The sequence below is a fragment of the Aythya marila genome, assembly GCF_965140915.1.
Source record: "Aythya marila genome assembly, chromosome: 3".
Classification (NCBI taxonomy): domain Eukaryota; kingdom Metazoa; phylum Chordata; class Aves; order Anseriformes; family Anatidae; genus Aythya; species Aythya marila.
Window position 1 is genome coordinate 36,398,591 of NC_139044.1, and position 15,842 is coordinate 36,414,432.

The window sequence follows — 15,842 nt, forward strand, 5'->3', positions numbered from 1 at the left end:
TTCATCCAGACATATGCTGCACTGAAGGAACAAGGGCCTACATTTAAAAGTAAGCACACTAACAATTACTGATAATTTCAGAGACGATGACCTTTTGTCTACTCAATGGCAGCACGCCTTGTCACACCACAAATTTTGGTTAAAGAGAAAAAGCTTTCTTTTTTTTTTTTTTTTTTTTTAACTTTAAGGATGTTAAGTTCTGCTTAAGGATGTTAACTTCTACACAGAAAAACACAGTCATAACTACTCCTAAGCTACAAGAACAAGGGTATAAGTCTGTTTTTGAGGTCATTTCATTACTTTATTGTATATGCAACTTAACTGACTTGCATTCATTACGCTTGTTCTGTAATAAGACCAATCAGGCCCATAGTTCCTGACCTAATGACATTACGGTGTCTTTAGTCACAGCACGAAAACAAGAGAAAAGGCAGTACCAGACATCTATGGGGAGATTATAGGGGTTGATTTGCCATTCAAGGTAAGCATAGCAGAATTTTAAAACTGAATTCAGTTTTCATTAGCATAGCATGAATTTATTGGTTATTGTTTCATTTCTAAATACAACTAGTATGACAGAAACCAGAACAGACCACAGGATCTTAATTTAGTAAGCATGATAATGAATATTTTTCATGCAACACAAATGAGGGACACTGAATAGCTTATGTTAAATTACCTCCACTGGCATGTGCCATTTTCAGTGCTTCAAGAGAAACAGCAGGGGATATTTCTAGCTGGCAGACAACCACTTTGGCTTTACAGATGACATCGGAAGCTCTCCTCAGGTCTTCAGAATTTAAAAGCAGATTGGCTCCTGGGACTATGACAATAACATTCTGCCCTAAAAAAAAAAAAAAATTAAAAAAAATGTGTTTTTACATTAAGTTTTTGTGATATATTATGAAAAACAGTTCATCGCTTTTCTACAATATGTTGAGATGATGATTTCAATTTGCTTTCCACAGAAATAAAAAATAAAAATCAATACTTCTGGACTTCTGGCATTTTCAAATATCCAATGATTTCAGAAGATAATCAAAAAGATCCAAGGATTAACAATACCAACACTACACAACAAATGCAGTATATATATTTCCTCAGGAAAAGTCATGTATGGACTTTCCCCACTCTTAGTTTGAACCCATGAACCCTATGAAAGCACTATGCTAGTCACAGTGGAGATACGGGACACACACTAAGGCTGATAATTTGTATTTTCCAAACGTATTCCAGTAGCATTTGAAGAGAAAGGCATTAATGTGATCACTCAAAATTTTATCTTCCCTTCAGCTGGAAACTGAGAATATTTTCACATGAAAATTATGCGTGTCCTTCAATTTCAGAGGGGAAAGGCTTGCTTCACTTACCTGCAACACTCCCAGTTAGGGCCCCTAACCATCACAAAAACAAAACAAACAAACAGAAAAGAAAGAAAGAAAAGAAAGAAAAGAAAGAAAAGAAAGAAAGAAAAGAAAGAAAAGAAAGAAAGAAAAAAAGAAAGAAAGAAAGAAAGAAAGAAAGAAAGAAAGAAAGAAAGAAAGAAAGAAAGAAAGAAAGAAAGAAAGAAAGAAAGATTATACAGCTAATGACTATGAGTAAAGAAAACTTTACCAGAAGTGATAAAAAAGGTTGGTGACAGACTTGTCTGAACTCAAAACTGGACAGCTGAACATTGTGAGCAAAGCTGTATGTGGCCAAGCGTGGCAGTATCTCAAAGCACTTCTAAGATCCTGTACAGCCTCAGAGTTTGCTTTACAGTTAGGTGAGGAGGTTCATTTACGTAGGTTCCAAATAGTTTTTTTGTTTTTCTTCAGACATGCAAGTTGTCTTCTTTTATTGCAGTTTCTTTGTTTCTTTTTTTAATCTCTGTTACAACACCTAGAGACCTTCAGGCATGGGTGCCTTCAAATTAAAATTTATTATTAATCACTCAGGTATTAAATTCAATAAGTCAGTTGTTCCTTGATTTACAGGCTCAGCCCGCCCCCGCTGAAGATTCCTTTAAGGACTGCCAATCATTAAAGGCTACCAATTCTGTAATGAACTGAATTACTCTGTAAATAAATATTTATGTTTTTAAATACATTATTTTTCTTGAATAGGACTTCAAAGTCCTTTGAATACGAAACGTGCAAAGCTTGTCTCCCTAAAAGTGTTCTGAAAAGAAAGCAGGACAATGGAAAGAATAATATAATGATCTCAGAGGGAGGTGCCCGAGCTTTCCAAAGCAATTCTGCTGTCAATGGTTTGGTACAGAACAGCTGCATTCGAAAAGCAAAACCTCAGCATTTAAAGCCAACGCCCTGCTTTTCAAAAGACAATGATGGGCATCTTGAATTTAAAAAAAAAAAAAAAAAAAAAAAAAAAGGAAGAAAAAAAAATCTTCTGCAACAAGTAAATGCTATCAAAGATATCTGAATCCTGCTGGGGAAACGTTCAAAGGCAAATTGCACCTATTTTGCCAAGCATATATGCTGAAAGCTTCTAGGGTACAGCAGTACAAACAGTAAAACACAGGAAACCAGTGGAACAAAAATATATTTAATTTCTGCCTGGACTCTGTGCTACTTAGAATCTCAGACTTTATCTACATGTCTCTCTGCATTATCTTGCTGAACTATTTAGCTGTACTGACATGTATATTATTATTAGACTTTAGAGCTAATGGCCTCGGGCGATAAGGAAGGCTGTTTGCTTAAACCTATATGTGCAAATTCAAGGTAGTCCATGCTGCTCTGGATCACAGTCAGGAGCTTTTCTTTGCAACAACAAAAGGTCAGAGACTTACAGTCTGCTTCCAAGCACACCCTACCTGCCAGAGAAGTGCCGTACCTACTGCGGTGTAACAGCCCGGACTGGCTCAACTCAAGCTGTAGGGGAAAAGCCACGTTTTGTTCTTAGCTCAATGCACCACGCTGGCTGCGAATGGCAACCGTCCCCAGAAATTTAGACGAGCGCGCACGAAAGCAGAATCTGGACCCATGCGCTAGCGACTCAACCCAGGAGCCTGTATCAGCAGCACCCATTTTGTCGAAAGCAATTATTTCTTGCCAGGGAAATCAGATGGGAAATCAGCACCAGGGACAACAGAGTTAAAGACAGATGGCAAATAGGGGAGGGATTCATCTTGTCCAACATTTACTAATTTCTGAAGATTTCCAAAAAATTCTACATTCCAGAAAATTCCAAGAAAACTAATTTCTAAGGAGTAGAGTTTTCTGGCTGCCTTCAACAAGACGGAAGGACGAGTATTTTCATAGGTATCTTAGATATCTGTTTGAGGAGGACACAAACTGTTGTCTGGAAACACCTGTGTGTGTCTCTGTTAACTGTAGACGAAGGCTTCAGCCATACACCTAACTCTGAACTGAGGTAAATGTTGCCCACACTGAAAATGAGGAAAATATATTCACTGTGTTACAGTTAATTCTAAAATGCCTTGACTTAGACTAAAGGTTCTCTGTTTTGATGGGAGCATCTATAGAATTCTAAGTTTTGCAGATGTCAGCTAAAATATTAAGGGCCATGCTCACAGCTGCTGTAAGCCAGAATAGCTACAAAAAGCCGATAAACTTATGCAAGCTTACACCAGATGGGGATTGGGTCCAACCAATGCTTTCAACAGCATGAATGCTGTCTATGTAAATACCATTCTCGGCTGGGCTTCTAAACCTGCTGCTGTCACTTCTTAGAGGGATGGATAACTCAAGCTACATTTTTCTTACAAGGATCATTTTACATATGCCACCAGATGAGAACTGGCAGTCGTAAAATCAAAAGCAAACCAGTAAACCCCACAGTGCGATAATCCTCACTTTATTTTTCAAAGCAGGATGAAGAGCCTGTAAGCCACCAGTAGTGCTTAGAGTTCACCATAGTCTCAAACAATACGAGTACAACAATAGCTATAGAGCTTCTGCATAATAATTCATAGGGGAAAAAAAAGATGATATTGGTGACCAGAAAAGAATGCTACAAGGAAACCATTTGCTGCCAAATCACACAGTTCATGAATACGAGGGCAAGTTTTGGGTGTGTCATAGTAAAATAATTTCTATGCAATTACTTGGTAGATGCATTGAATAGTCTTGTACACAACACATTCACGTTCGTGATGAATGCCCACACATAGAAATTCTATAAAAATTCAGGTGATATTTCTTCATAACCTTGAAGGTTCAAAACAAAGATCACCTCTTTGGAAAGTATAATTCAATCAAGCTGGAATATATATTCTAAGTTTGCCGTGTTTATTTAGCCTTATCTAAACACATATTTTGAATGTTTTTATACTACTGGAGCTTTGGTATTGAAAGTACACTTACAGAAAAATGCCTATTTACTGTTCATGAATGATTAATAACTTTATCGTCAAGTCAGCATAATGCCTATCTCGAGTGCGGGTTATCTCGCAGTGTTCTGTGTAGGTGAGCTTTAGTTCTAACTTGCAGTAATCAAGAGCACTTTAATCATGACCTGCCAATCTCTGTTGTCCCTCCGCTGAATTTTTGCAATGAATATGCAAGTTGTCAGACTGGTTCAAACTACTGGCCCAGTCAGGCCAGCTTAATGGCACCGTCAGCAGTCAGTACCAGATACGGACAAAGCTGCAATAAACTTTAGAGGGAATTATGTTAAAAAAAAATATCCATAAAGAGGTTTTGTTCCTCTCCGTGTGTGTACACAGAAGCACAACGTACATCATCATTTTATAGAGATCTAGCCATACTGTAACACCAGTAGCAGAAGGTGTGGTAAGTGGCCGAGGCAGTGGAAAGAAGGCAGGCTGAAAGAGGAAGCCCAAGCTGGGGTTCAAAGTGGTGTACCAGGTTCCAGAAAAGAAATTCTGCACAAATTTTTGAGACCTGTCCAGGCGGAACCTTTGCAGCATCTCTGGGTTGCATGTTTACCAGCACAGCACTATGGACTTGTTAACTATCTCCCTACCATTCTGCACTAAAGCAGGGATTTAACTTTTTTTTTTTTTTTTTTTTTTTTTTTACTGAAACTACACTTTGTCTCAGAATATAATGCAATTTTGAGAATATCAAATGCACCTGATAATTTCAAATTTTTATTACTTCGCCAATTAAAATAATAGTAGAGTTACACCTGTGTAATTCAGTAACCAGTAAAACTCTTCCCAGAAATTCAGCAGCAGTGCCAGCTAGATAGCCACAGATAATAAAAGGGGAACTTCAGGGCCTCTTCTGACTTTGCTCTCCATAGCTTTCTTGTCCTCTGCCTTCCCTCATTCATTGCAGTATGCTCCTTCTACTTGAGGATCCTCTGCCTGTGATATTACCGAGTTGACTGGAGCTGGTATTTTTCCCAAGTATCAATAAGATGAAGTGCAGGTTAGGTGCATGAAAACAGAGCAATTAAAACTTCACAATGTAAAGAGATAACAATTTTATTTGTTGTTATTTGTGCCTCATTATCTTAACACAAACCAACACGCACACACCCCTTTCAAATGCTTCTCTTTTAGGTATAATTTGAACTAGCAGAAACTGCTTTACACCAGTATCTGCATTGAATGCTGTGGTGTTTCAGCTATGCCAGCACAACTACTGTGGTAAAACATGCATGTGTGGACAAGCCCTTTGAAAAGTGCTGTAAAACCTGTTTAGGTCAAATCAGCCAGGTTTCTACAAGAAAAAAAAAAAAAAAAAAAGGTGTCTCTTGCAACAGCAAAGCACATAAGTACTGCTATTTTATTACAATTTAGTCAATTCAGGCGCCAGATGGTTTTAGATAGAAGTAACAACCAGAACCATTACCAATTCTGTGCATCTGTTTGCTTTACAGCATAGTTCTGACCAGGTTTGCTCTTCTACTAGATTTTAAATTAAATCTGAGGCCAGTGGTAACTTAATTTAGGATTTTTTCCGTTTCTGAAAGAAACAGACTGCATGACATTATGCATTATTTTGTTCACTATGTGAATCACAGGACTATCGGAGGCCACTCACGCTGACACTAACAGGTAAGGTTAACCTAATGGTATTGAAAATTCAGTTTCCCTTTCCTAATGGTTACAAAGGTTTTATATCAACCAGATGGTTTTGTTCCTTATCCTTCAGAAATCCATTTTAACAGGTCATCCTCTGCTTGTTCAGATTTGAACCACGGTTACCTTATTTGGCCATGCATATGAATTAGGAAGTAATAAGACTGTTTCTTATTCAACTATTCTGGACAGCAAATCTAGTGCCAAACATGTCTACATGTACATGTACAAAGCGGTGAGGCCTGGCAATGTGTTCTCCTGGATTCTCACTGTCTTTCCTGTTTATGATGGTCACAGTAGTGACCACATGCAGCACAAGAAAGAACATCTTAAGAGCTGATATGGTAATTTACCTGCTGACCCAAAGGAAGAGAAGGCAGGTATCAAGTTTATTTGGTGTATTACAGCTACTTTATTTTTGAAGTAAAGCTGTCATGCATTTGATTAATCTAATTTAGAGAAAATTAAACTCACATCTCCAACTAATTTGCTTAATTTTCCTGAATGTTCCTGTGTAGACTTGCTTTTAGTCACAGTTCCTTCCCAGGTTTGCTCCTGGAGTGAACAATCATGTTTCCTTTCCCATCTTTAGCTGTAGCCCAATGCACCATCAACTTACATAGGAATTTGTGAAATTGATGTGTCAGCTAAGTTGCGGTAACTATTCAAATGAAGGTTGTTAGCTGCACCAAAAGTGAACTAATTCAATCACACTTCATCTGTTATGTATGCATAAACATTATTGGTCCTAAGCACTAAAATTTTGATCTGGACACAAGTGCTTCTCCTAAGAGTTTGCTTGAAGAAAAGATAAACAGAAAGTTTTCAGAAGATAATTTAGCTATCTTGAAGATGAACATGAAACAAACTAACTCTTGTTTTCTTCTTACTCTGCAACATAGGAGTAGAGGCACAGGCTAAGGAAAAATAACACAGAAAAAAAAAAACAAATATGCCATCTCATCGTGTATTCATCATTGCAGATGCAACCTAGGATCAAGCACTGTTGTAATATTATATAAACAATGTAAATATTTCTACTTATACTAAGGACAATTACATTTTCTGATTCAAGGCGTAATGACTCATGCAGGAGGCAAACCTATTCCTCACAGTAAAAGTGCAAAGTAAGTTGTGGTGGAAAAGGAGGGCTTTAACCTTCTGATATGCTGTGGGCTGGCCAGTGTGAAACTGGACAGATCAGCTGGCTGGCTGAATCCTGGCTGTTACATTGCTAGTCTAAGGGTCTGATTCTGCTGCCTTTAGGCACCTCACTCTACAAAGTTGCCTGTAATAATACTAAATGCAACAAAATACGAATAAGATCATGAAAAAGACAAAAGATGTAGAAAAATATTTCTATAGTTAACTGTGACGTGGGAAAGGTTGTTGTTGTTTTGTTGTTTTTATGGCTGTAGAGGCAAAACCAAGTAGACAATTCAGAGTAGAAAGAATGTACCTTCGCTGTTGACAATTATTGAAGCAGTTCCAGTAGCAGCTTCTGTAGTCTGACCTACAAATGCTTAGAAAGGGAAAAGTTAGAGCATGCATTAGTTCAATACATTACTTTCAACCAATAGCATGTGATTCAATTTAATTGAATTAAATCTGAAATGAACCCATAACCTCCAGCAATTTAAAAATGCTAATTACTCTTTCATGTGCAACAATGCCAGAGAAGCTAACAACAACAAAAAGTGTTAATTTACACCCACAAAACAGAAATGCGAGTCCAACATTCTTTAATTTGGCTACATCTCTGCGTTAGAGAAAGCATGTTATTTATACAGCTTTCTCAGGCACTCTCTACTCCTACATGGAAGTATTTCTTTTATCCAATAAAACAATAGAGTCAAGGCTGGAGAAACCTAAAATATTAACATAACACAGCATTTAATTCTCTGGAGATTTGCATTTCAGGAGAAGTATTAACATGTATCATGAAGGCAGTTGTGAGGCTATATGTTTCCTCGTGGGATTATTATTCAGACAACTAGAAGTGAGGCTGGCAGCACTGTCTATTATAAAGATTGTTCAATATTTACTAGTATAAGAACCTGTTTTCAGCTGTCAGATAATTTGTCAAATATTAACCAGTGATCCAAAGCTTTCTACAACAGTGGGTTTATTCAGATATAAAGTGGTAAAAAACTGTCAGAAAAGTTCAGTTTTCTTCTCCCAAGTACTCTATCTGAGAAAAAATCTACTATTTTATTTGAGGTAAATACTAGTGACCTTTTGTTTAGAGTATTTTAGAGTGTGGACTTGAGGCTGGGCAAGGGTTGGCTTCTTTCTATTTGTGGAATATTTAAAAAACAGTTCAAATTCGAACAAGGATGAAAAAAAAAACAACATCATGCTTATGCAGATTTGCTCAAGTATTGCAGTTACCTGCCCTGAAGGTTCCCTTCTCTAGCTCAGAGTTACAAGGATCAGAGCAGAACTTTCCTTGCAATTATAGCTTCTTTTCACTGTGACCTAGGTTTGCACACTGGAGTTGAAAGCAGAGAATTTGTGTCTTTTGTGCTGTCAATACTCTTCATGCAGCAAATATGCAGCGTGAGCAGTAAGCTACCCAATTCAAATGTAGGGGAGGAGCTAGAGTTGGAGAGGGAGGGAGTAACATCAGGAAAGGTCTAAATGGTCTGCGTAGCACTGGTGGTAGCTGATAGGTTGTGCAGACAGAAGACTGGGAAAGGGGAAAATTATGGAACAGACTGGAATTGGAAAGAAAAGGGATCAGGTGGTATGTTAAGAAACAGAAGAGCAACATAAATGAAGAAGCCATACAACAAGGATCCAGGACATGAAGTGGACAAAAGTGGCATTATGGCAAGGATTTTCAGCCAGTACCCAGTATCGTGATGGAAAATAACAGGGAGAGGTTAGACAAGGATTAAATGGGGATGAAAAGCCAGGGACAGACATATGACAGTCCTATGTGAAAACGTCTGTGTGCACTGAATCACCCTTGCCTCCAAGTCTTGGAATGCAAGCTGAGACCCCAGACCAGCCTCACCAGCAGAACATCCTTTCATCCTCCAGGGCTGATCACCAATGCAGATGCCAATCTAACAATTCTGAGATATTTCTAACTCAACCAGCAGAAATCTTTACTTCAGACCAACAACCCCCAGTTGATCTATGTAGGTATGAATGAAGTACAATACAATGACATTTCTGAAGATTTTTCCTTCACTTCCCTTTTCCTGCCGCAAAGACTATTTACAAATTTACGTTAAGATTGCAAGATCAATCATTTAAACCAGGAAATATGAGATTTAAGGTTGTCTGCGGAATGTACATTTTCATTAAGTGCTATGCATCATAATAACTTTACTTACATGATCAAAGACTTTATTCACGAGGTAGGCCCGTTTTAGAGAGATTTAGAGCAGACACTAACAGACACTAGTTTTTATGGTATCCTTGCCTGGTTGCTTGTCTAAGTTGGAAGACAGGTAATGAATAAACCTCTCTATATATTTGTGAAATATTTAGATGCTATACTGACAAGCATAATAAAAAGCCCACAAAATACTAGTGATTCTCTCTTTAAAGCAGGATTTGAATAATGCAGCAAATGAAAGTTGTGGCTGCACTTTAAACAGAAAACTTGAACAGAACATTGAATTGCCACTTAGTGATTTTATCTGTCCACTCTGTCCACACTGACAGAAACAAGGGGCTTGCAGGCAAAAGATCATGTAGCTAAGCAGCACACAATAATCCATTTTCACAAGAGAAAGAATTAGGGTTACAAAGGTGCAAATATGATAGAATATTGTGAATGCTTAACTCTTCTTTTTCCTGAAAGCCTTTTAACATTGACTTTTGTGTATACGTGTATAAACAAACATCATCTGCATTCTGTAGAATGTTTGGACATCATTTTAAAAAACAGAGCAGGGATGAAATGTATGGAGTTGACAAATGCGTTTCCACTTTACCCTTCCTCTCCCAACATGAAATAAAGGATAATCAGACTGGATTATCAGACTGGATTTTGTCAGTTTCTCACCAGGCATTATCATCATCAGTGCCAACCTAAACACTCACATAACAGCAAGTTATCTTCAAGTGACTTGCACTGATGTAATCACCTGAGATTTAGAGGTAATAACATTAGATGTTACTTTTAGTGGTACAGCAATCTTTAGAAGTCCCCGCATTCTAACCCATATTCATTCATTCCTCCCATTTATGTCAAAACAATTATTTGTAGTTTTGATTTTGACTACAGACACATCCAATAAAGCAATAAAATACGAAATCCTCCACTACCAATGTTTAAAGCTTAGAAATAATTCAAAAGGCTTATTTAAAGTAAATTTTTACCTGTAGAAACACCATTCTTCTTCAAATTTTCAATGTAATCATTGCCAAAGGAATCATTCCCAACCTATACAAAAGATAAATGGACAGGTTTTATCTACAGAAAGGTGAGATCGTCTTTAGGCAGCTTAATGCTCTAATGCAATTTGAATACAACACTTTCTATTTTGAAGCACTTTGCTTTATTTTTTGGAACACAGTTCTGCAGATCTCCCCACCTCTGTTACGCACTGCCTCCACCCATGTCCCTATATTCAAGTTTCATTCGCATGCAACCACTATGTTCCCTTGAAACTGAAGCTTTCTGGGGACTGTAAAATCTGGAAGTATGCGGAATCTTGTACTCCTGGGCCACTAGTCAATTTTAAACTGAAAGGAACCTAAGTGTCCCTCTTAACTGCAGTTCATGTTTTGGATTTTCTACCTCAAAGTTTTCTTGGTGGAAAAACATCAGTGGCTGTGCTCTAGAAAGTGACTATAAACTCAGCATTGCTGATTTCTACAATTTCTCAGTACTAAATGTACTGTTTATGAATTCAACATGTTTTTGTTTGTTTTATCCAGCAACACCAGACCCAGTTGAGTTACAGAGTCAAGTTATGCTCTATTGTTTTTCTAACAGCAAGTTAAAAAGCTTGTAATTTCAGTTCCACTAATCCTTTTAGCTGAACAGAATTCTGCTTGCTGTTTATTCAGGGTAATAAACATTTGGGTTTGTTTCATTACACAAGCTGAAAAAAGAAGGTGAGGTATATGGAGAGAGAGGAAAAAAAAAAAAAAAAAGGTCTAACAACACCCAAATAGCATTTAGTATATAAAGCCAACACAGTTTTTAGTTCACCAGCCTTAGCCTATGTCTTCAGCATTCACAGTTTGTGCTCCCATTTCCAAGAGCAAGTAGTCCATCTGATCAGTATCAACAACTGACCAATGCTATAGGAAGCATATTTGCAAGAGAAAAAAAGTCATCTTTCAGATAAGGAGCCAGATCAAGATCCTGGTCATGGTCTAGACAGCAAAGGAATTGCATGATAAATAATGACTTGCCTTCTCATAAAACAACACTAATAGCTAACGTTGTATTTGAGTTGCTAGGAAGTACAAAGCAGCTGCCTCTAAAGCCTGCTTAGAAATCTGTCTGTTTATGAGTTCAGTCTTATGGAAAGCTCTGAGAAGACCTGAGTACTAACTAGTGACCACACAAATCAAACCCTACAAAATTCCACAAACCCTACAAAATTGTAAAACAGAAAGTGTCACAGATAGCTGATCCTTCCCCCCCACTTACTCTATTGCATATCCATGTTTTGAAACATATTTCCATTTCCTACAACCTCTATATGGGATTTTTATAAAGCATTATTAGGGATGGTCCCGGTCTTTTACCAAAGGAGGACAGCAATGTAGGTTAAAACAGTCTATCCAGATGGAACATTCCTCTAATAAATGGAGGGGGAAAAAAAACAACATAAACATTTTCTTTGGTCACTGTGCTATTCATTGTTTGCACATTAGAATATGTCTGTATTTCTGACTACTCCCAGTTTGCCAGACAGGGCGGGTTGTCAGAAGCTGCATCTTCGGACTGCTTTTGTCTGGCTGACTGCAGCCATCTGCAATTTAAACCTGAATTGTGCTCACCTTTGCAGCCTGACAGATGTGCTGTTGGAATGCGTTCCACCTGATGGTATCATCTTCTCCCTCCCTATCTGCTACCAAGCTTCTGCACCAAAGCTCAGGATTTGCTCAGTTATTTCAGAAATGAAGTATTTCGTAACTGTTTCCCAGAAGCTCAACTGAAAAGTGCTTCCTTCAGCTCTGGGTCCTACATAATTGACAGACAGACACCCCTTATTGTTCAACTGTCGTAACAACTGAGAACAGCCACGATACTTCTGCTCACAGCAAGGGATCTCAGTGCTGGAGGAAGGCCCTTGGAGGGGTCTCCAGGGAGGCCCTTTTCCTCTGGAAACTTTTCTCCATGTTAGCTCATCAGCACCTGACCCAGTTAATCCTAGTGCCTTTGAAGGGTTTATCTTTCCATTCAGGCTTTACCCTCAAGGAAAGCAGAGTATTGGGCATCAGACTCATTTTAGATTAAAGGCATATTTACTGACCATATCAAATTACTTAACAGTGTTTTAAATATTTTCTGCTTTTGCTCAGACCCTCCTAGATGGACTATTGGATGAACAGAAAACTAAACGTCTTAGTCTGCTGACCACAGAACATTACACGTGCTGAAGTAGCATTTCTTCCTTCTTGATTTCTTAGCAGTTTGTACAAGCATGAGGGTCACATGGTTTGCACATTAGAAAAGTAGAATTACGTCAATATTTTTCAACCTGGCGTTTCCTTGCTTACCATCATGTTTTCCATATGCAGTTAGGAAAGCTGACTGGTATCGTAACAGCTAAAATGCTAGCAGCTTAAGAGAATCAAACTCATCTGCACCTGAAAATTAATTACAACAAAAACGTACCTCTTAACAATTTTTTCATCTATTCTATATACACGTTTTCTGAGAGTTTACTCTTTCTCTTGTTTTGAGAATTAAACAGGTACTAAACACAAAAGTAAGACTAATACAAAAGGAAAAATCAATTGGAGATAACCATTACACTCCGGGCTGTGTCTTAGATATGTCTAAGACCTTACAATTAAGTGAGGTTTCGGGTTTACAGCACTTTTTCTTAAATTTGGCTTACAGATCATCTAAAGACAGGAGGAGACAACACAGCATCATAGTCCAGCACTTCCTATTTCTGAGTAGGAATCAAATGCAGCCAGGGATTAAGTAGAATTTAGTATACGCACTTATCAGGCTGGTGATACCAATGTCCAGTGAGAATCATCCCAAATTGTTTGTCAGAAGAAAAATGGGACATTTTTCAGTACATGCAATGTCAACCTTCTTCCACGCTCTTTATCTAGGATACTTAGCAGATTTTTTGGTAATTGCCACTACAATGGGGAGTTTGGACCCCCGTCAAAACCTCTGTGCATTTTTCAGCACTGCAACAGGGTTCTTGTCTGAACACGAATGACCCACTTGTTCTCTTAGATCCTTTAGTTTCCTGACTGCAACCTTGCACACTTCTCGGAACCACTGTCTTTCTTGTCGTTTGAAGTGGCATCTATTCCACCAATATGGTGTTTTACCGTACTGAGCAAACTGAGTGAGGGAGTTTAAGACCGATACTGTGATAGATATTGATAACCCAGAGTAACAGCAGTCACTTCCATTGGCTTCCAGGCAGGAAATTGAATAGCGTTTGCATTTCCACTAGCCAAACCCAGTATTTGGATTTTAAATTAAAATCTACACCATTCTGTGGCATCTCTGGTTATACCTACAAGTCATCCTAAAACTCCCTTTCTCAAACCATCAACAGATAGTCACTGTCTCTCTTTTATGCTTTAAAGCTCTCAGGTATGAGAACGTTTTTTCACTTGACCTGAGATGCTTATGTCTCCTCTTGTTGATTAGATCCTCTGTCTAAATTACAGCCCTTGTAGGAGGATGCCACACTCCAGTGGAATGTCCCTCTGGTACTAATACTGATTCCATTCCCACAACTTTAGACTGCAGAAGCAATTGCTTCATGTTGGGAATTATGACCAAAACATAAACATGTACTGAAAACAGAGTGCGTGTGAAAGGCAACCTGGCTTTAAGAACCACCACATACTTAAGATGACTTCTTAAAGTAAAAATTGAATTGTAACGTCACATTATTACCTGACTCTTCTCAGTTATATTCAGCAAACGACTTTATACAGTGTCCTATTGAGCTGTGCAGATAAAAGACTCTACCACTCTGAGATGAGGCTGTTTTGCCAGGCTATTAACTGCATTTTTAATTTAAAAAGTAAATATTAACTTCTAAATAAAAAATAAAAAAGGCTAAAGTTTATATGAGAAATCTGTCCTTCTCTACTAAGTCTTTTCTCCCATAAATACACAATGGAAAGAAAGAAAGAAAGAAAGAAAGAAAGAAAGAAAGAAAGAAAGAAAGAAAGAAAGAAAGAAAGAAAGAAAGAAAGAAAGAAAGAAAGAAAGAAAAAGAAAGAGACAACTACATTTTTCTGAAATAGCATAAATATGAGTTTGGAAAGTAACTGGAAATTATACTAACTGCTAAATTTTATTAGGAATGCAAATGGTTCCAGAAACATGTATTCACTGAGATAGCTTAGACCATTAAAAAATAAAACAAAATTCACACTTTCAGTAGGAAAAAAAACCTTTAACATTTATCAGGAAATGTTAGCAGAGAATTCATTGCCAATTCATCTTGTATTTGAATCTGATCATTTTTGAATGCAAAGATGATCAAATTTATACTCAGTATTACAGAAGCATAAACATCCCCAGTATACATTTTTTAAAAAGAAAAAACAAAACAAACAAAAAAAAAACAACACTGTAGAACAGCAACTAGTGATAATGACCCACAGGAATGCCTGAAGGTATAATTTAGATTGATAGGTACCATTCTTTAGCCTAAATATTGGAACGGAAACCAGTAAGAAAGGCTTCCTTGATGTCTCCAGTATTCCTCAAAAAAATCCCTGGCAGACAATGATCCAACAAATTTAGCATCTTCCCCCAGCTATAGCAATAACAAAGTGTGTCCAGTCGATCTAAATTTTCATCTGGTTAGTACTGGATAGACAATAGGGCTACAGAGAGAGAAAATTTAGTATTAACCTTAGTGATGATCACTCAAAACCGATAGCATTTAATGGCAAAAATCAAAGAAAAGCCCTGTAAATATATAGCATCTGTCAGGCTGGATCAGCCTGACGGTCCGTAAGCCAATCTTGAGAACCATTGTACATCAAAAGTTTCAGAGGAGTGAGCAAAAAATTCCCATAGCATGCAAAGGTGGTAGTTTGTATATCAATATCCCATCCTAATCTCAAGTAATTAGACAACGATTTAACTCTTGAAGCACAATATTTTATATTTCTTCCTGAATTTGTTACTACCTCATCAATATTCGATTTTCATAATCAGCTGCAAAGTAAACTGCTGATTGACTACAGTGCCTAGCACCCGAACGTCATCACTGAAGCCCTGATAGTTGTAATGCTGGGGAGCATAAAGAGGAGGGGCTAGCACTCAAATTTTGAATATCTCAAATTCTCCCCAACTCTCTTTTCCATGGTGTATCTATCAATCTCAGTTTTGCAGTCTTTCTTTCTGTGCAATTTCTGCCAGATCTCTAGCCAACTACTCTTTGGTTCTGGCAGCGCTTTCAGAACAGCCTCCTGGTCACATTTCATGCTTAAATTTACAGCTGAAATAAGGAGAAGAAAGGGGAATTAGAGCAGTATTAAAAGAAAAGAAAAGAAAAGAAAAGAAAAGAAAAGAAAAGAAAAGAAAAGAAAAGAAAAGAAAAGAAAAGAAAAGAAAAGAAAAGAAAAGAAAAGAAAAGAAAAGAAAAGAAAAGAAAAGAAAAGAAAAGAAAAGAAAAGAAACACC

At 37.5% G+C, this 15,842-nt stretch overlaps 1 protein-coding gene across 1 annotated transcript in view; it reads right to left on the bottom strand.

Moving 5' to 3' along the window:
* RBKS (ribokinase) overlaps nucleotides 1-15,842 on the bottom strand; it is a 66,493-nt gene that overhangs the window by 33,091 nt on the left and 17,560 nt on the right. Inside the window, exons 3-5 of the mRNA XM_082755570.1 lie at nucleotides 10,355-10,418; nucleotides 7,476-7,538; nucleotides 680-844 (exon numbers count right to left, since the gene is read on the bottom strand). Coding sequence (XP_082611696.1) covers nucleotides 680-844; nucleotides 7,476-7,538; nucleotides 10,355-10,418 — 292 coding nt within the window. The remainder of the gene's footprint in view (nucleotides 1-679; nucleotides 845-7,475; nucleotides 7,539-10,354; nucleotides 10,419-15,842) is intronic.